Source organism: Acomys minous (assembly GCF_964271855.1).
Source record: "Acomys minous genome assembly, chromosome: 11".
NCBI lineage: Eukaryota > Metazoa > Chordata > Mammalia > Rodentia > Muridae > Acomys > Acomys minous.
The window spans coordinates 54,914,694-54,936,852 of NC_140492.1; the positions used below are offsets into that span (position 1 = coordinate 54,914,694).

The 22,159-nt window shown below is 36.6% G+C and overlaps 1 protein-coding gene across 8 annotated transcripts in view; it reads left to right on the forward strand.

The window, feature by feature from the left end:
- STXBP5L (syntaxin binding protein 5L) overlaps window positions 1–22,159 on the forward strand; it is a 236,220-nt gene that overhangs the window by 196,140 nt on the left and 17,921 nt on the right. For 5 of the 8 annotated variants that reach the window (XM_084802614.1, XM_084802609.1, XM_084802608.1 and 2 more), the window contains 2 exons: window positions 16,737–16,907; window positions 19,098–19,337. In XM_084802614.1, the coding sequence (XP_084658740.1) occupies window positions 16,737–16,907; window positions 19,098–19,337 (411 nt within the window). The remainder of the gene's footprint in view (window positions 1–16,736; window positions 16,908–19,097; window positions 19,338–22,159) is intronic. The other 3 variants (XM_084802611.1, XM_084802612.1, XM_084802613.1) reach the window with 1 other exon arrangement.

The window sequence follows — 22,159 nt, forward strand, 5'->3', positions numbered from 1 at the left end:
GAGAGGATGTGCAACGTGAACAGTGTGAGCTGGCAGATGTGTATAGGGAGTAAGTCATTATGGACCAAGTGTGTGATGTCACTCTTAAAAAGACATTGGTGTCTTAAAGAGTACTAGCCTGCCGTACCAAAAAAAAAAGCCAAATTATATCCTTCCAAATTCTCATAATAAAGACACAATGCCCTCACTTAAAAATGGATAACCAAACATTTTAAAATAAAATTAATCAAGGAAAGACCCAAAAATATCAACTTGAAAGAACATAATTATAACCAATTTTAAGATCTACAGAAGTCACATCTATGTCTGTATGCCTAGCATGTGTGAAGCTAATTTAATAACTACATGGCTTCTCCTTAATGGGAAACTGAAATGTGCTACAGATGCTTATTGTGAATTGACCTGGATAAAGACCTGGGGGCTGGTTGTTACAAAGGGTTTATATCATTGTTTCGCAAAATGTGATCTGCCAACATTTGGATTTCAATGTTGTTTGTGAAACATCTTAAAATATAAATTTCTGCTAACCCGGGTCTTTTCTGGTGTTTTAAAATCTGGTATGTGAGATAGGGAATATCACATGAGCTTCATTGTTTCAGACTCAGACCATTGATGAATATTTTCATAAGAGTTGATTCTTGAAGAGAAGGTAATTCTGTAGCTGTTACAGCAGCATATCAGAGACTTACTCAAACAGAGGGGCAGGAGCGTAGTGTAATGGCGCGAGATGTGATGTGAGGGCATCAGCTTGCACAGCTCTACATGGCCTTTGAGCCCGGGATCTTTAGCCCTCTTCTGTGCTAGTCTACCAGTAGTAAGAAGATTCTACTCCATGTTCTGTCTTTGGCTAACATTATGAAATAAATGTGGATGTATATTCCATATTAATTAGCAATTAAAAAATAACTTTAGAGGGCTTCATGAGCTTGGTCACATTGCATAAATTGCATTTTACTCAAAATCAGTCTACTCTGCTCGTCCACTTACCTCGGTTTGTACCTCGTGAGTAACTGCCTCTTGCTCTCACATGGCATATCTAAAAACTCACCGCCACTTCGGGCACTAAGCATGAACAAGCTTTCTAAATACATCTCATAGTAGTACTTGCCTTTTATTCTCTGGCACTTGAGCATGTTTCCCTGGTCTGCTCAGCCTTCGTTAAGGTAATCTGAGATCCATCCCCAGCACGATGTTTGAGATACCTTGACAGATGAGCAGTAGTTCATTCCCAAGAGAAGGGAAGAAGAATACTGACTGCGTAGTCTCGGGCCTGTCATTAGCATTGCTATTAGGGAGGTTCCTTCATCAATGCTTCACCCAGTCACCCTTTCCCTCCCCCAGTAGCACAATTTGGGATGAGGTTTGTAAAATGGTCCTAGGTTTCTGATGAGAAGTGGTCTATAGAGGGGCCAGAAAGGTGGGTGGGAATCTGGGCAGGTGCTGAGAGTCCACACACTACAGCAGCTCTGAAAGCCCAAGTTAAAGCTTAGAATGTTGGCGGCGAGTGTACCGTAAGAAATATGGCAGGAGGGAAGACGGGGTGGGGTTGAGGCTCGGTTAGCAGAGTGCTTGCCAAGCACGCGTGAAGACCTGGTTCCGCCTCAAGCACCGTATAAACCAAGGGATGTGATGAGCTCTGTAATCCTAACGCTCAGGTGGTGGAGGCAAAAGAATCATAATTTCAAAGTCATCCTCAAATGCTCAGTGAGTTTGAAGCCAGTTTAAACTATATTAGGAAGCCCTGGCTGTAGGTAAGAACAAGCAAAGAAAAAAAAAAAAAAGAACAGTGGGGAATGTGAACCTGCCACTGTAGTAACTTTCCTGCTCTATGAACCTAGACTTAAATCTACCAGGGATTACAGGCCTTTTTAAAAGAATCACTGTAATCTGGCTAGATACATGCATGCATGCATGTGTGGAGAGAGGGGCGGGGTATAGCTGTGTTAAAGATCCTATTTAAAATCAAGATAGAAACAATTTAAAAGATTAAATAAAAATATCCCAACCTCTTCACTTTGTCTGAATTATGAGATAAACTCTTGCTTAGTACCATTATGCAGTCAAACTGAACACATTAATAATATATTAACCCATAATGTGTCGCTATCGCATTAAGGACAGAGGTGAACACACTTGCCCTTGGTTCCAAGAGTAAGCCCAAACTTGAATCCCCTACTTTGCTCTCCCTGTGTTTTCCATCCTCTTGTCTGTTTTATGAGTCTGGATCTGTCCCTGTGTCTCTGTCTCCTCTGTGTGCCTGTGTGTGTATATCTGCTGTATCTGTGTCTGCCTGTCTCTATGTCTGTCTGCCTATCTCTAACGAAGGCTTTTCTCTCTTGCTTATTGGGCCACACAGAAAGCACCACATGGGGAAGGAGTGAGGGAGATTTTACAGATACCTGTAACAGAATTTTACAAAGGATTATGTCACAGACACTAACTGACCAAGATAATAAACAATAGGACAAGCATCATTGTTTATCAAACAATATCTTTATGTTGCTCGCATCACTAATGGTGGATATTCATTTTATATGACTGCCTTCAGCCAGCTTTGGTTGCTTTAAGCAAATGATTATCATAAGCCATATGCATTACTCTTGGTCCAGGGCACGGAGAAGCACATAATGTAAGATTGCAGCTATCCATCAGCTTGGCTTGTAGAAGCTGATTACATGAGAAATCCAAAGGAAGAAAGATTGGTTTCAGAGATAGTTTGATTCCAGGTGCTTGGCTTCTTGTAGCGGTCACAGGCTCATGCGTTAAATCTCACACTGAGGTAAAGGCTCTTAGACAGACCTTTGCCCTTCTTTCAGCACTTACATCTGCTTATTCTAGTATGACACTTTTGGTTTTGCTTTTTGAAACTTCATTAAATAACTTACATTATAATTTCCTTTACTCTAATGCAAAGCTTTGGTGTGAAATCCAACCAAGGTTGTGGTTAAATAGATAAACTAGTTGCTTTGTGCCATTCAGGTGTAAAAGGCTATTACCTTTTTCCCCAGCTCTTTAAGAGGTTGTTGTTATTCCCAATCTTCCCTCTTCTTCTTCTTCTTCTTCTTCTTCTTCTTCTTCTTCTTCTTCTTCTTCTTCTTCTTCTTCTTCTTCTTCTTCTTCCTCTTCCTCTTCCTCTTCCTCTTCCTCTTCCTCTTCTTCTTCTTTCAGACTAAGATCGTTGATGCTAACTGGTAGAATTTAAAATCCATGACACTTTGAAGGTCTGGTTGACTCTTGAGCTTTTGTTTTGTTAGAGGATTTTCAATTCTGCCTCTCTCTGTCAATTCGAGGTTACAGGTCTGTTTAAATTATTTACTTCCTGTTGACTTAACTTTAGTAGATTTTATCATCTATTTCCTTCAGGCCTTCCAGTTTGGTAAATACAGATTTTCTTAGAATTCTCTGAATTTCCTAGGTACTTATACTGTTTCCCTTTTTATCTTTAAATTTATAATTTGAATCACCTTTCTTTTAATTAATTTGCCTAAACATTTGTCAATACTGTAAATTTTTTCAAAGAACCAACTCTTTGATTCATTGACTTCTCATTTATATTTCATTAACTTTGGCCCTGAGACTGATTACTGCTTCTCATTTACACTTTTATGTTATTGTTTCTTCCTATTTTTCTAAACCTTTCAAGTGTATAATTATGTTATTAGTGTGGGATCTCTCTACTTTGGGGCTTTGTTTGCTTGTTTATATAGGCAGGTATTGAATGTGATTGATTAAAGTGTTACATTTTAAAAGCATCCATCTGTTTAAATTTTTAATTTATTTGAGTTTTTAAACTATCGTCTTCAAATTTCTTTTTTTATTATTAGATTTCTTTTTAACATATATATTTATATAATTACAGATAAATAAAATAAACTACATATAGCAGGAAGAACCATGAAACAATCAGGAATTATATAACTGTTGCATTCATAGTGATTTGACTTTTTGTATTTTGCAAACTTGAAGTAAATATCTCTCCTATCTTGTTGAGTCTAAAATTCTGAATGGAAATCTTTATCTATCATATCTCATCTCTATTAACTTAAAACATCTATCTTTATAAAAAAAAAAACACCTTAAACCCTAACCAAGTAAGCTTAATTGTAAGACAAAACTATATAGTCTTCAACCCCATCAGAGACTTGAGAAGGAATAAACCTTAACTACCTGAGTGAAACAGGAGTGCAGGTTCACAGTTTCCAAAATGAAAAAATGACAGAGACAGTTTACTGCCTGAACAGTCACCCAAAACTTTCTATAACATTGGAGCATCATGTTCAGACTTCTGGCCCAATATAACCGACAGACATATTTGAGAGGCAAGAACTGTTGAGGACTTGCTTACTTGTCTTGGCAGAGTTTGCCTGTCGACTCTGCCTGCATCCAACTTACCCATTTTTAGGCAGATTTCTTTCTGTCTATGGCGGAAATCAGGATATTTTTCCCAGTGGCTGCTTTGGCACATTTGAAGCCATCTCCATAAGGAGGTTCTTTGATATTATCGTCTTGAGGTAGGCTGGATATTGCTGGAAGTTAACCTATCTTGTTGTCAAAGAATCTTTAGAATAAGAAAAACAGCTTTACTGAAGATGAGGCTCCAATGTTATACAGTGTATTGGGGGACTGGTCAGGAGGTAAACTGTCTTAAGTCAATTTGTACATTTTGGAAACTGCTAACCCACACTGCTGGTTCACTCAGGAATTTAAGTTTTATTCCTTCTCAAGTCTCTGAGGGGCATTGAAGACAAGATAATATAGTTCTACAACCAAGTTTAGCTGGTTAGGGGACAAGATCATTTTAGATCAAGATAAAGAAGTTAAGCTATTAGAGTTGAGATAAGATAGATATTGAATCTCATTCAGAAATCTAGACCCAACAAGACAGGAAAGACACTTACTTCAAAGGAGACGAATGCAGATGGCCAAGTCACTATGAATGTAACATATATAGTACTCAGTATTCTTATGATTGTCACATGGTTCTTCCTACTGTATGGAGTTTGCTTTACACATGTGTAATAAAATAAAAGTATATTAAAAATAAAATAAATATCAAAAAAAGAAAAACAGCTTTAAATGCCACATTCTGTAGGTTTCTGAGGCTTCTGAAGACCCTTTTATTTACTGTCTTATTCTAGTCTAGACCAATGCTTTACTGTAAGCAGTTTATTATAAAAATAGTTACACTTAAGAGAAGTAGAGTATTAAATTATCTCCTCTAAATCATGTTGCTTATTACAGATCTGCTTGGTTGTTTATATCATCCTATGTTTAATCATATGTGTATAAAAATTTATCTAGCTTATTTTAATATTTTCAAGTATTCTGTAATGATCCTGTGCATTTCATTGGAATCTGGTGTCAGATCCCCTGGAACTGGAGTTACAGAAGGCCATGTGGGTGCTGGAAATTGAACCTTGAACCTTGGTCCTCTGGAAGAGCAGCCAGTGCTCTTAACTGCTGAGCCGTCTCTACAGCCTCAGCCTCTGCCAGTCTTATTTATCATTTTGAAGAACAAATTCCTTATTTCATTGATTTTTTTATTTTGTTTTTGCTTTTTCAGTTCCTCTCACAAAATTTGGTCCAGATCTTCAGTTCTCCCATCTACTGCTTTGATGATCTACAGCCCTGTAGGGTATCACTCAGTTATCTGGATTTTTTTCCTTTTTTTTTTTTTTTTTTTTTTTTTTTTTTTGGTGTTTTGGGTTTGTATTTATGTGTTTATTTCTTTCTTTGTTGTTGTTTTTTTAAGACAGGGTTTCTCTGTGTAACAGCCTGGCTGTTCTGGAACTCGCTTTGTAGACCAGGCTGGCTTCTGCCTCTTGAGTCCTAGAATTAAAGGTGTGCACCACCAAGCCCAGCTCTTTCTTTTTAATATGGGCATTTATAGTTATAAAATACACTAGAACCATGTTGATTGTATTCCACAAGTTTTAGTATACTCTGGTTTTATTTTCATTCAATTCCAGGAAGTTTCACATTTCCCTCATGATTGCATTGATGGTCTGTTCATCATTTTATAGTGGCTCAATCCCTTCAACTTCAGATATGGTCTATAGCTTATCTGGCTGTTAACTTCTAGTTTTAGTTTATTTGTCAGATAGTATATGAGAGATTATTTCAATTTTACTGTATTTGCTAAGACTTGCTTTGTGTATTACAATGTAGTCTATTTGAGAAAAAATATCCCATGGGCTGCTGACAAGAATGCGTAGTCTGCAAGGTGTGGATGGATGTTCTGCTAATGCCTGATAAGTCCATTTACGCTAAATGTTATTGATCTCTTATGTTTCTTTGTTCACATGCTTTGGTTTGGCTAACCTGTGCATTTGGTGAAAGTGTGGTATTACAATTATCCAACATTACTGTACTTAAGTCAATTGGTGCCTATATACCCAGTAGTACTTACTTTTATGAAATTGTGTGCCAACATTCAGTGAATGTATGTTCAGAACTGTAATCCGTAGTAGCTCTCTGTATTTATTATTGTAATTTATGTTGATTTGAAGCCATTTTGTTAGAAATTGGGACTGCTACATTTGCTAGATTTCTGTTTCCATTAGCTTGACAATTCTTTTTCCATCCTTTAAGGCTTTATTTTCTTTGTAGTGAGCTGTTTCTTGCAGACATCAAAGAGGAGGCTCTTGTTTTTAGTTCAATCTGCCAGTATGTCATTTCAAAGAGAGATTAAAACTGTTAAAATTGGTTGATTTTTGACAGCATATTTTCATATTTGCCTTTTTGATGTCTCCATTTCCTGTTTCTCACTTGCTTGTCTACTATTCTAGAGTGGCTGTTCTGTCCTGTGGCCTCACAGATGTGTTTCTTCCCTCTTCAGTGTGGAGGATTCACTGGAGTGTCTCCATGCTGCTTGCCTAGTGGCTATGGCTGCCTTTAGCTTGTCTTTGTCATGGACACCTTTGTTTGAGGTAGATATATGGGTGGAAGTTACTGTACTGCAAAGCTTAACACACATTGTCTTGTACCTTCCTGGCTATTAGACTTTCTGCGGAAAACAATCTGCTCTTATTTTGGTAGTTTTACCTTTCTATGTGTTCGGTGCTTCTCTCTCAAATATTTCAATATACATTATTTGTTCTACACATTTGGGTATTTTAACTGTAATATGAATTGTTTTCTGTTTCTCATTCTAAATGCCTCCTATACTAGGATAGTGACCTCAACCCCCCCCCACACACCCAGGTTTGGGAACTATTATGCCATGATTTTATTGAGTATATTTCTATTCATGAAATATAAAATTCTTATTTCTATCTTAGCTATGAAAATATAGACTTATTTTTCATAGATTTGGTTAATGGTGCCCCATGGTGTCTTGAATGGTTTTATGTCAAGTTGACACATAAGCTGGAGTCATCTGAAAAGAATGACCCTCAATTGAGAAATGCCTCCATAAAATCTAATTGTAAGGCATTTTCTTAATTAGTGATTGGTTGGGGAAGATCCAGCTCACCGGTGACTGGTTCTATTCCTAGGCTGTTAGTCCTGAGCTCTATCAAAAGACTTCTGAGCAAAGCCATGGAAGCAAGCCAGTAAGCAGCACCCTTACGTGGCCTCTGCATCAGTACCTGCCTCTAGGTTCCTGCCCTGGCTTCTTTCAGGGAAGGACTACAGTATGGAAGTGTAAGCTCAATAAATATGCGCTTCCCCAGCTTGCTTTTTGGTCATGGTGTTTCATTGCAGCAATAGGAACCCTACCTATCATACATTCTGACCACACTTTCTTATTGATTTGCACTTGTAATTGTCTGAGCATTTTAATCCTCCTGTCTTATTTACAAACTATCCTATTCTCTCTTCCACTCTGCTGGTGAGGATCTCTGCTGAGCTTGTTGTTTGACTTACCGTGCTTTTCTTTTCCAGTCTTTCAGTTTGATTATTTTTCAGCATTTCTACCTCTTTATTGAATTCCGACTTAAATTCCTGAGATACTTATTTCATTCAGCACGTTTGCTTGAGTCGTCTTTGAATTTGTCCAGGAGTTTATATCCTGTTCGATTTCTTTCAACACACTTATAAGCATTGTTGGAATTCTTTATCTTGCACATCTGAGGCTAGGACATTGGTTCTTAATCACTCATATTCCTTCAGTGGAACTGTTCGCAATGTTCCAGTGAGATTAATTTGTAATAGAATTGAGGTATCAGCTTTCTGTACTGGATTAGAGGTGCTACTTAGTATAAACCCTAAGCCATGGGCCTAAGCCATCAGGCTCAACTCCCAGCACAGCTATGAGAGTGGAATGCTATCTGCTAAGGCAATCATATCTAAGAGATGGGCCCACTATGAAAATACAGTAATAGTTGATTAAAAAGCAATCACCCTCAGCATGATTAGTATTGGGTAAGTAAGATAACAGGGGTAGAAATGTGTGCTCTAAGATACTAGTTACTAGGGCACTAGTGGAATGGAAATTAACACAGCGTGACAATTAGTATTAGAGTGATAGAGGAAAATAAAAATAAGGGGCAGCAATAGTTACGTGGAAAGAACATGAAACAGCTCTGGCTAAAGCTAGAACAAAAAGAGAAGATGGCAGTCTAATCCCATGATGCTTCATGTGTCCATCCAACTTTCTCAGCACTGAGTCCTGGAAAGACTATCCCTTCTGCAAGTGTCTGTTCTTAGCATTTTTGTCAAAATTCACTTGGCAGTAGATAGTTTTACTTGTAGGCATTCCATTGTGTTTCATTGGTCTGAGTCTGTTTTTAAATCATTGCCATGCTGTGTAGACCACTACAAACTTGTAATGTGTATTGAAGTCAGATAGTGTAACACCTGCCTCTTTGTCCTTTTATCTCAAAACAACCTTGACAGCCAGGAAATATTTTGTGGTTCTATGTGAACTTATTTCCTAACTGTATGGGAAATGTCATTGGAGTTTTCCAATAGGTATCACATTAAATCAATAAGTTGCTTTGGATGTTATGTACCTTTTAGTAATAGCCAGACTCTAATTATTCACTTAAACTTTATGTTTTCTGAGGTAAGTATTTCTGCTAGTTTCTACTGAATTTCATCTGTATGTAGTATCTTATTTCTTTCACCTCTAGTCTATATGTATCCTTGAAAGTGAAATGTGTACCTAATAATCAACATACAGTTGAATATTTTTAATTGTCAATATTTTTATTATTTTATCGATACATAGTAATTATAAAAAATAATAAGTCCCACTGTGAAACAGTCATACAGGCATATAACACACTTTGATAATACTGAGACCCCCATTACTCTTTCTAACTCTTTCTTCTTCCCCTCCCAACTTCCTTTCTAAACACTTCCAATAGCTGGATTTTTAATCATTCAATCCATTTATATTCAAATTATTGATTAGTAAAGTCTCACTACAGCCATGACAAAACTTACTTTCTTGTTTTGTTGTAATTTCCTTTTCCCTCTTAACAGTTGTCCTTCGTTGTAAATCGTCTACTCTAGCAGGGTGTTTTGGCCTCTTGCTTATGTTGGGTTTATCTATTATTTATTTTCATTTTGGTTACAGAAAACAATTTTGAAACTATAGCAATAGCAAAAAGAAATATAAATACAGAAATACACACGAAACAATGCAACAAATATTAAGTACACTCTACATTTGTACTCCATTCCTTTCCTCATCTTGGATTTCTGATGACCCATTTTTATATCTTCCTATATTGTCTATCACTTAACATACTAAAGTAGCCACTCTTATTTTATATTTTAGTTTTCATACTGAAGATAAGAGTGACTTAGATTCTAAACTCATAACCTAAGCCATTCTGAGTGTGTCTGTATAATTATTCATATCACGGTTTATTCATTCCTATGTTTTATTCTTATTGTTACCATCGCTTTTAACCTGAGGAGTTCCATTAAGCATTTTTAGTGGAGTAGATCTAATGGAGATACATTCTCTCAGCCTTTGTTTGCCTTGAAATGTCTTTATCTTTCCTTCATAGCTAAAGGATAGCTTTGCTATTTTCAGTCAATAGGATTGTTTTATTTTTACTACTTCAGTATTATGAAAATCTTGCACCACAATTTCCTGATCTATACTGTTTCTGCTGAAAAGTTCACTGTCAAGTGAATTGATACACCACCATGTGTTGATTAGGTCTTGAAATTCTGTGTGTGTGTGTGTGTGTGTGTGTGTGTGTGTGTGTGTGTGTGTGTGTGGGTGTGGGTGTGGGTGTGTGTTGAGACAGCATCTTGTCATATAGCTCAATGGAACTTAAACATGAACTCCTGCCTCTGCATTCTAAATGCTAAGATTACAGGTGTGAGCCACCATGCTTAGCTTTCTTTTTCTCTCTCATTTGTGGGATCTTGGTTATAAGATGTCTTGGGTTAGAGTTGATTCAAAGACACCCTTGAACCACGTGTAACAAGATATTTGCATCTTTCTCTAGATTTAAACTATGTTGCTTTTCTTTATATATATTCTTTCTAACCCTTTAGCATATTCAACTCATTCTCAAACCCCAACCACCTGATTATTTGCACTGTCTATTTTGTCTCATAAGTCTTCTCCTCCAATTATGCACTTTCAAATAGCCTGTCTTCAAATGTATTAATTTTTTTTCTAGTTGATCTACCCTGATCTTGATACTTTCTATGACACTGTGTTTTTTCTCAGTTTTATTCAGCTCTAAAATATCTATTTATTTTTGTAATTGTTTCCATCTCTTTGTTAAGTTTCCCTGTTAAAGAATGAAGCATTTCTTTCTTTTTAATATATTTTTTCATTATTTATTCACTTTACATCGTGATCACATCTCCCTCCCTCCTCTCCTCCCAGTCTCACTCTCACACTCCTCTTACCTTCCTTCACCATCCCTTTCTCCTCAAAAGGGTACCCATGGGTAACCAACCCATCCTGGCACATCAAGTTGCAGCAGAACTAACTGCATCCTCTCCCACTAAGGCCAAACAAGGCAGACCAGCTAGGACAAAGGGATTCAAAGGCAGGCAACAGGGTTATAGACACCCCCACTACAATTTTTAGGGGACCCACATGATGACCAAGCTGCACATCTGCTACATATGTGTAGGAGGCCTAAGTCCTGCCATGCATGCTTTTTGGTTAGTGGTTTATTCTCTGTGAATCCCTGTAGACCCAGGTTAGTTTACTCTGTAGGTCTTTTGTGGTGTCTTTGGCCCCTCCAGATCCCTCCATCCTTCTCCCAACTCTTTTTCCTCAACTCTTCCATAAAATTCCCAGAGCTCTGCCTATTTTTTGGCTGTGGGTCTCGCATCTGAAACATTTCTTTACCTATGCATCCATCATTTCTTCCCTCCTTCCTTCCTTCCTTCCCCTCTCCCTACCCCCATCTTTTTGTTGCTGCTATTTGTTTGTTTTCTTTGTTTCTTTCTTTCTCTTTAAGGGAATAAGATAATTTATTCTGGAGCCATTTTGAGTGACTATGGCCTAGGAAACAGAGATTTAGGTTACCCTAAATTCCATGTTCAAATGTGGAAGCAATTTCATGGAGATCTTATAGTTTTACAGAACAGAGAAAGGCAAAAGTCAAGGCAGGTACATACATTGTTGAGTACAGCAGAGAGGCAGGCACATGGAGACGAGGGACGCTTTTCTAAAGGTGCAGTGTGCTGTCTGATGACATTCTTAGCTTTTGGGTTAGTAGAGCTAATTGCTGCTAAGTCAATTGGTTCTAAAAGGCTTTTATCTATTGTCATAAGACGCTAGTTCAGACAGGGGCCAAGGAGGGCCAGAACTTAGCCTACGATGAAGAAATTAGCCTTTGGACCTGCAGCATTCCAATCTGTCCACAGTGCTGAAAGTCTAGGTCTCTACAGATGCAGACCCCTTTCAGGAATTTCCATTCTCAACCAGATGCAGCTTCTTATCACAAGCCATTGACCACAGTTCCTCCTTTCGGTCAAGCATCAGATTTTATGCTTGTGGGGCCACGTAGTATTTATAAAGTACTACAAGGCCCCTCATAGCTAAGAAGCTCATCCCTAGGATCTGATGCACATGAGGCTGAATAGTGGGCAGGAAAGCAGCCTTCAGGAGAGAGGAGTAGCTGGTGGGAGAGCAGCCTTCAGGAGAGAGGAGTAGCTGGTGGGAGAGCAGCCTTCAGGAGAGAGGAGTAGCTGGTGGGAGAGCAGCCTTCAGGACAGAGGAATAGCTGGTGGGAGAGCAGGCTTCAGGAGAGAGGAGTAGCTGGTGGGAGAGCAGCCTTCAGGAGAGAGGAGTAGCTGGTGGGAGAGCAGCCTTCAGGAGAGAGGAATAGCTGGTGAAGGGCCATTAAGAAGGAAACCCCTGCTAATCTTGATTTTAATGAAGTTCCAAATAAAAACACAATGCCTTTTATTTATCATACAATTTTGTTGTGACTGTTTGCTTTCAAAATGTTTGAAAGATTTGAGTTTTTGCATTGTCTTTATGAATAAATACATATTTTCATTATTCAGTATAATTTGTATAAAACAAAAGTCTATCCTTTCAACTAAGCTTTAACTTCATTTACTGTAGTTAGAAATATTTTGGTTTATTATTATTATCCAAATTATTCAAAAGATATCAATGTCTAATAAATAATATTTATGATGTCTTATACTTTAAGGACTAATGTTTCTTGATTTAATTAATATCTAAAATATTCTATGATATAATTAACTGAGATTTTAAGAATTAATTAATATTTTAAGACTAAAAAGAGTATTATAGCAACGTCATTGAAAGCTCTATTTCTAGCCATTTAAATATAAGACAGTTCATCAAATGCAAATAACTATGAATACAAGGGAAATTATATAGTCAATCTTGTAAATTTTAGTCATCTTAGATGTTTGTTCCATCTATAATTTTCACTTCATTTGGGCCAAACTGTGTTGTTGATTACTTAATTTTAGGAGTAGTAATCTGTGTCACATGTAAATGTTATGTCAAGTACAGAGGCCATAAAAATAATTCAGACCCAAATCTTGTATTGTCTTTAAATTCTACATGGGCCTTCAGCCTCAGGAAAAAGTTGGCTGTGTCCTGGGCTTACTCCAAGGCTGGAAATGATGGAGCAAAATCCAACTCTGTCCCAACATGCTTCACTTGGTTGTTCATGGTTGTCCAGAAGGTGGGTTGGTGAGCTTTAGTTTGCCTACAGGTCCACAAACTGAATCAAATAACAGCAAGCATGGCACCAGGCTCTAAACAAAGCCCTCTTCTAGCTTTTATCTCCAGGGATGGAGACTTGCTTTTGCCTCTGTATTGGAAGTTGGAGGAAGGGTGGTGACTTACTTTTGTCTCCTATGCTAAAGGAGACGGCCTCTTTCTCTAGGCTGTCTGACTTAAGAGTTGGGAGGCACCGAGGGTAATAAAAGAATCAGTCATTTTCTTTCATTCTCTTTTACGTTGATGGTTTAATTATGCTATGATTTTTGCTTTTTTTCACTACTTCCCTGAGAATTTGCAGTGTACATTTACAACTAATCGAGGTTCTCTCTTAGCTAGTTCCACACTGCTTTATAGTGGCTGATTCACATAATCGCTGTCCCTAACACAGTTGCCATTCACTTCACTTACCCATGCGTAGGTCTCAACATTTTAGACAAGTTAATGGAGATATATAATTATTTTAAAATAAAAGTAAAAGTATCCACTTAAAAATGTTACTGTGTCCTAAAAAAATCCTTAAAGAATATCGAAAAAAATTAAAGAATGATATGTAATAATGTCTAGAACCTATGAGGAGGAGAAAATATTAATTAGTAGAAACTGACATAGAAATTGCAGATAGGCTGGAGTTAGTGAACTGCTATTTAAATATACTACAGAGGGATATCAAAAAGAAACATAAATTAGAAAAACATCCAAATCAAACTTTTAGAGATAAAAAATATTGTCTTTGAGATGATAAATGCATGAATGGGCTTAATAAGAATTGATGCTGCATAAGAAAAACATTAATGGACTCAAAATTTTACTGTTTAGAATGAAGCTCTGTACCACCTAATGTGTATGCCATTAGAATTCTAGAACGAGAGGAAGGGGGCATGGAAATAAAGTTTGAGCAAGTAATGCTGAACATTTTCCAATTTGATAAATAATAAAAATCTTCAGTTCCAACAAACATGATGAGTCTTAAGCATGAAAAATATAAAGAAAATTACATGAAGCGCATTGTAATTAAGAAATTTTACCAGCTAGTTAGCCAAAAGTGGGAAATGACATTTTAAAATGTCAAGTAGCAGAAATAGGAATAAAGCAGATTTTTTTCACAGAAATTGAAAGCTGGAAGACATTAGAAAAATATGCTTAAACTGCTGAAAAGAAAATGATTGTCCTAAAATTTTATAAGGAATAGAAACATTGTTAAAAATGAAGATTAAATAAATGCTTTCTTAGGTATACGAAAGCGAAAGCCACGCATGGTGGCACATGTCTGCAGAATTCCCAACACTTGGGCATGCAAAGCAACACACACACACACACACACACACACACACACACACACACACACACTCCTGAAAGAATCCAACACCCTAAAATCCAGATGTCAGAAAAAGAAAAGGGAAAACAATGCCAAGAGAAATTTCAATATAACCAGAAAATGAAGAAGACTAAAAGCGGTAAATACCTGATAGGTTCAAAACATTAATTTAATGTTAAAATCACTTTAAAAGATAATAGATAACTGGGAAATTCAAACTGTTCATCAAAGGATAAATAATTAAACAAATAGTGACATACCAAGACAATGGAATAGTCCTCAAAACTGAAAATAAATGACTGTCTGACAGCATTCAACAACAAAGAATCTTAGACTAATCATGATGAGAGAAAGAAGCCAAGCAAAACCAAATGTAAACTGGTTATGGATTAGCCTAGTTAGTAAATAATATGACAGTGAGTGACTTTGCCAATAGCTAGATTTGTTTTTCTTTTGATTTAGCACCATTTTATTATCATACGTTTCCAGGTTGACTTTCTGAGCTATGACTAATTTTTTCTCTTGAAAAAATTCTTACCTATCTTGAATGTCTATCATGGTATCTATATACTTAGTTTATACATATACATATACATATATATATATATATATGTATATGTATATATATTGTGGACAAGCCATGGGCTCTAAGCAAGATACCCTTTCCTTGGAAAGAGCAGGGTTTTTTTCTGACTGTTATGTTTAGAATGGGGGTGTTGTTACAAATTGTATTCTTAAAGTAGCAGCCATTTGCCAATCCTCACTAAGTTGATGGTGCCAACTGTTGCCCTAATTGTTTATTTTTTATGCTGGAGAAAAAATAGAACTCTTGACTTCATCTTCCCATGACTGACTCTTATAAAAAAAAAAACTTCTGTCTTTTGTGCTGGGATTTCTGAAACTATATTAAAAATGAAGATGCTTGATCCCAAAATGACTAAATTTCAATGTACTTGGTCAACTTCTCAAACACTACTAAATATATTTTCAAAAGTACTATTCCTTCCCAAATGTTTTCGCTAACTCTGTAATCTAGTGTTTAGACATATATGTCAATTGAGAAAATCCATTTAGAATCTTGCCTGATGAGAAAATGACATTTTTTCTGTTCTTCATTTTCTTCATTTATAATGTCATGATAATAATACATTGTCTTACAGGATTATTTGAAAATTAGATGAGATAATATGTAGATTGTCCACCATTTAAATAATAATAAATTCTAACTCTTGTTTTAAAAATTAATAGGAAAAATTCTAATCCATTAAAGTGGTGAGAACTAATTCCTGTCCTTGTGAGCTGCAAAGGAATCCAGGAAATACCTAATTTTAGGCTTTGAAACTGCGCAATACAGAAAGGCTGTAATGGGTTGTCAGTGCCTCAGATTCTCCATCGCCAGCAGGCACTTCCATGTAGCTCTGCCTCAAGGATGACCAAAGCAGAAGGGTCCCTATGCATTCCTTATGCTGCAGAACTATGAGTGATATTTCAGGCACAATTTATTAACTTTAAGCAAATTAAGAAAATATGTTTTTAATGGATGGAATCCATGCTAAATAAGTTTCCTACCACTAAGGTCTACTCCTACCCTAAGTGTTTAAAGCGATACCCAAATGTTCACAATCATTAGATGATTTTACACATAAGCAATTTTATACTCTAAAATGAAAGTGACAATAACAAAATTTTATGCAGTGACTATTATAGCCCTCTGTGTAGGACATGTGCTCCAAAAAATTACATAAGCTGCATTAAGTATATAACAATAACCTAGATTTACAGAAGAAACTGACGTTTGAAGACTTCAATAAACAGAACTCACTGGCGTCAGAACTGGAATCACACCTAAGGAGCTGGCCTCCACACCACTATCTCACACTGTGATGTTGTCACTCTACATCTTAAACAAGTAAAGAAAGTCCTTCTAAAACTTACATAAATTGGATCTGTTCAAATAATGCAACAAAAAGTAAAATACTAAAACTGATTTGATATTTCCATTCAATGACGTGTTAAAGACATAGTAGGGGTATATAGCACATTTCAAGAAATGTTAATTAGGCAGATTATGAAAGTGTGTCCTATACATAATAAGCATCTTGATTTTCTTTTATAATCTGAAGCTGTAACTAAATATTAAAATAACAAAGAATTAGTCGTATCCAAATGCATTGGAAGAAGAGGAATTCCTGTCTCTCCATTTTCTAACCTGTGCCTTTGGATTTCCTCATCTGAAGACTTAATTATGATATTTATTCTGCCTTCTTCCTCTTGGTACAGACCATGTAAATGGACACTGCACAAGTCCAACCTCTCAGAGTTGCAGTTCTGGAAAACGTCTTTCCAGTGCTGACGTTTCAAAAGTAAATCGCTGGGGTCCTGGAAGACCACCATTTAGAAAGGCACAGTCAGCTGCTTGCATGGAGATTTCTTTACCAGTTACAACTGAAGGTAGGATAAACATGTCAATTTCTGTGAGTACAGTTTAAAATTTGGTTTATCATGGTAACAGGTGCTTGGAGACAAAGAGGTGGAGATTACATTTAAAAGATGATTAAAAAAATACTACATGACATTGAAAGACTGAGATTCTTTTCAGCTGTGTCCATAACTCCTAATTCTATTCCTTACTCCACCTTCTTCTTATCTCTAAAAATAAAATGATTCCACTGTAGGTAGGCTATACAAAAGGAGAGACTCTGTAACTACAGCCTTAATTTCCTCTACTGTCAAAGGAATATAACCAAGTTTTTAAAAACCATATTATTAAATTCTAAAATTTAGACTCATAGCTGGGCCTGGTGGCACAGGCCTGTAATCCCAGCTGCTGGGGAGGCTGAGGCAGGAGGATTGCAACTTCAAGACCTGCCTGAGTTACAGAGGGAGCTCAAGGCTAGTCTGGACCATTTAAGAAGACCCTGTCTTGAAGCATAAAGTACAAAGGGTCTGGGGCTATCCGTCCATGGCTGAGCACTTGCTCAGTCTGCATGAGGTCTGGCTCTGTCCCCAGTACCACACAGATAAATAAGTAATAAATGCAAAATAAATAAAGTTTACAATGTTTGAAAAAGATTTAAGGAAGAATTATTTCCTTATTTATAGAATAGGAATGAGATGGGGAGTCAAATAGAAGAGAAAAATAAACACTTTTTAGAGAAGAAAAGAAAATCTTGGAACTTTGCTTTTACTCTTTGGATAATAAAGTTTTTTAGAAGAAGAGTTCAGGGAAATTATGGAAAGATTTGGCTATAGTAACACTATTTTGTCCTTTAATTTTTCAAACAACAATCTATTATTCTTCAAAAATGTTTTTAATGAATGTTTTATGCGGGTTTTATGTAATATTATGCCATACTAAATCTGGTCTTGTAGATATGGAAAACAATAATATTATCTTTCTAACAGGTGTTTGTGGGTATTGGTGTCAAATGGTGACAAGTCATGAGTGACTTTTTGGAGACACAGGTTAGCTGGTTATGTTGTAATAGGAAAAACATGGTAGGATCGAGAAAGAGCGTAATCGTCGGAGTGAGTGCTGCAAAGCTGTAGATGCTCTGCCTCTTGTTTATGCTAGAAAACAGCCTAACTGCAATTCTGTCTTTAAATTTGCAAAGCATATGCATTATATAGGATATAATCCAACTTCTGGGTCATCTCTAAATTTTATGATAAGCTATTTTTGTATAAATTTGGTAAGGGATAAAAAGGGGAAATTAGGAATATTGCATTCTGGTCCTTCTAAATATATTTCTTCTGGTTCTATAAAAATTATCAAGACACACTCATATCTATCAAGAGGAAAAGGTGAGTGAAGACAGTAGAAAGAAAAACAGGAGTCTATGCTCTTGAGCAATTAAAAGAAAAACAGTGTGACTGTGTTATTGTTTAACAGGTGGGTGACTTTATGCTTGTTGGAGGGTACACATGTGCAGGTGTTGATAAAACAAGCGCCCCCAGAACCATGCTGCTGTTGTTTCCTGTCTCAGTGAACTGAAGCCTTCCAGAAAAACCAGTGTTAATGGGAGATGCAGTCTTTACTTGGTCCTGGCAAAGTTAGAACTGCATTTGGAATGTAGGTGGACAGCTCCGACCACAGTTCACAGATATGACATTTGCATTTTTGGACTTAAGTTAAAAGTTCAATTTTTTTATAGCTTTAGTTGCTTAGGATATACAATCTGTTTGTCACAGAACATTTATGGTCTATGTTGGTCCTTTCATGTTGGTGACCATGATAGTGTTGGAATGTGAGCCTTGCCAACAGATCAGTAATATGGTTTCTATAATCAAATGATAGGGAGGAAAAACAATTAAGTGATCTCGGAAGATTTTGTATCTTATCTATTTAGACAAGGGTTTTTTTTTCATGATTAAAGAAATTTAATCTTTCAGGAAATGTTCAAGATAAAACTGGTGTGCTAAAACTCAGGAGACTGGAGGTTTAGCTTTTAACTCTGCCTAAGTACATGACTTGAGCCTCCCTACCTTCAAAATGAGCCAGTAACCTGGATAAGACGCCCTTCATGTCAATAAACAAAAATAACATTTTTCTTTCTCATGTAATTATGGTTTACAGGTATTAAATGTTTCCTGTTCATTAGACTCTCTAATGCTTCACTTTTGCTCTTTCAATGCTTATAGAGACCCGAGAGAATTCCTATAATCGCTCCAGGAGCTCCAGCATCTCCAGTATTGACAAAGACTCTAAAGAAGCAATCACAGCTCTATACTTCATGGAATCCTTTGCACGGAAAAATGACGCTACCGTTTCCCCTTGTCTGTTTGTTGGAACTAGTCTGGGAATGGTGTTACTCATCTCCCTAAATCTACCATCATCGGATGAACAAAGGTTTACAGAGCCGGTGGTGGTGTTGCCAAGTGGTAAGAGATTTTTAGTTCCCTTGTTCCCTTGTTGCTGCTTATTCAACTTTAGATATTAAGTATTAATAATATGCATTGATTTGGGACAGTGGTGAGGAGTACAAATCTCATATGTAATATGAACTACTGAGAATTTCACAACTCACGTACTCTTCCAACATTTACCATGCTGGCATCTACTAGTCCTTGGGGTAAAAGTACAAGGGTTTCTACGATGGGAAACCAGAAAGGTCAGTCTAAAAACAGCCTTTGAAAATAAGCTCCTTGGTGGTGCATGCCTTTAATCCCAGCATTCGGGAGGCAGAAGCAGGTGGATCACTGTGAGTTCAAGGCCAGCCTGGTCTACAAAGTAAGTCCAGGACAGCCAGGGTCACACAGAGAAACCCTGTCTGAAACCCTCCCTCAAAAAAATAAAAAAAGAAAAAAGAAAAAGAAAAAAGAAAATGAAAAGAATCTCCTTTAAAGTGCTGAGATAAATGTTAATGCAAGCGTCCAATTTATTTTTAATAAATTGAAACATTTTTCCAGTGTTTTCTGCCAGGCCAGAACCTATGAGTATTTTTACATCCTTCTTGAAGAAATCAGAATAATTAAAGTAGAAGCTATCTGACCTAAGGTGGCTATCTGAAATCTTCCTTCATTTTTCATGGTAAAACTTCAAGAATTCAACTTAGGCATGTCTTCTATTCTACCTGAATCAGCTTTTTACATTTTTTTTTCCTTTTTTGAAAAACTGCTAAGTGTGATTTCACTGGACATTCCTTTGAATATTATAACAAGTTCTAGTCATTAATTTTACTCTCTCTTTCCTACATATGATAAATGTTTTAGGTATATTAAGCTAAAACAGAATTTCATTATAGGATAAGAGATTGTATTTTTAAACAGTACATGTAGCACTAGATGTTAAAGAGAGTTGGGTTTTCTATTACCTTGTGTTGTATGTATAGAAACAGATGGCAGACCAGTCAGCTCCACAAGTGTGGAAATTTCAGGGAAACCTTTGTCTTGCGGCTACTAAGAACAAAAACTTTATTTTAAGCTGATACCACATAGCGAAAAATAATTTTACTGCATTCCTAACTTTAAAGAAATATGTATTTTTAATGTTTCTTAAGCTAGAGTCAGACCAGTAAGTTCCAAGTGAATTGTTAAGGATCAATTCAAATCTATTCTTTAGGTTAATAATCTTATACATTGGCCATGTAATATGTGCTAGGCATTCCTCACAAGGTCAGAGGTTAAATCAAATGTCCCTGTCACATAAGCCTACAGCCATAGTTGGAAGGCAGTTTTCAGACGTGACATTATAACAGACACGTTTTTGTAAGTAGAAATAGTCCCCTGGACTCTCAATATTATAGAGATTTCTTTCATTCTTAAACAAACACTAAAGTGATGGCAAAATAAAATATATATAACTTTTGGCATGTAGTTTGCAAGGTTTTCCCTTATCTAGTGCATATGATCCAATAGGAAATCTGTCTTCTATCATATTCCATGTTGGTATCCTACAATTTAAAATATTAACTATCCAAAATGTGTTAACACAGGTTGATCAGTTAGATAAAATATAGATTATTAATACAAAATGTGAATAGTAGGAGAAAAGGCAGAAGAGACGTGTGGGCACTGTTCCTGGTCTGCTTGATTTTCTATAAACATGATATTGCTCTTTAAAACCCATTAATTAAAAAGGCAAAAGCTGCAGTGCTGGGTTCATGTTTGTTTTCTGATTAACCATTGAAAGAAAAAAGAGTTACCAGAAGGCAACTTTATAGAAGCAAAAAGAGAAAAGGAAGTAGAATTCCATGTGGAAAAAAAACGGGTGAGGAAAAGTTCCAGCTGAGAATGGAGTCTGTGCTTTTCCTCTTCGCACTCACTGGCTGACTCCGTGACTGTTGTCCTGGTCCCCATCTCTTGGCCAAATTCATTCTTCATCGTTCTTTACCCAACGGCTCCCACCCAACTTGCAGAAACCCAAATGGTATTATCCCTGACATTGCTACCTATCATACAGTATTACACAGCACGCTCTAGAGCCTACCGTAAATATACAGTATTGCACAGCATGCTCTAGAGCTTACCGTAAATATACAGTATTGCACAGCATGCTCTAGAGCTTACCGTAAATATACAGTATTGCACAGCACGCTCTAGAGCTTACCGTAAATATACAGTATTGCACAGCATGCTCTAGAGCTTACCGTAAATATACAGTATTGCACAGCATGCTCTAGAGCTTACCGTATATAATAAAAATGTTACATTGGTTTATTAACATTTCCTTATTATCCTTTCTCCCACTCACGGATACCAGCATTTGTTCTTAGTGCATTTGAGTTCAACTGTTTTAGATGCTTCCTGTTAGTAAAATTCCATAGTTTGTCCTTTTGTGACTGGCTTATTTCACTAAAATTAGTACCTACAGGGTTTGTCCATGTCTGAATATTAGAGAGCCACCTTCTTTTAAGGTTGAAAAATACTACACTGCGTCTATATATCACATTTTTATCCAATTGTCCACTAGAAACTTAGTTTGTTTCCACATCTTCGTTATTGGGAGTAGTGCTGCACAGGAGAGTGTGTGCTCTCACAGTCCTGGGAGACAACCCTAGGGCTTAATTATATGTCAGTTCCATTTTTAATTTTGTGGAAAATCTCCATGCCTGTTTACAACTCTAATCGGCAATGAGGCCTGGGAGAATGGAGCCTAAAACTGAGGCGGACTAACGTCTCATGCAGCAGCCAGCTTTATTCATAGCATCAGGCAATATAGACCTAACAAGGGCACCTGAACTCAAGCTGTGTATAATAATCCC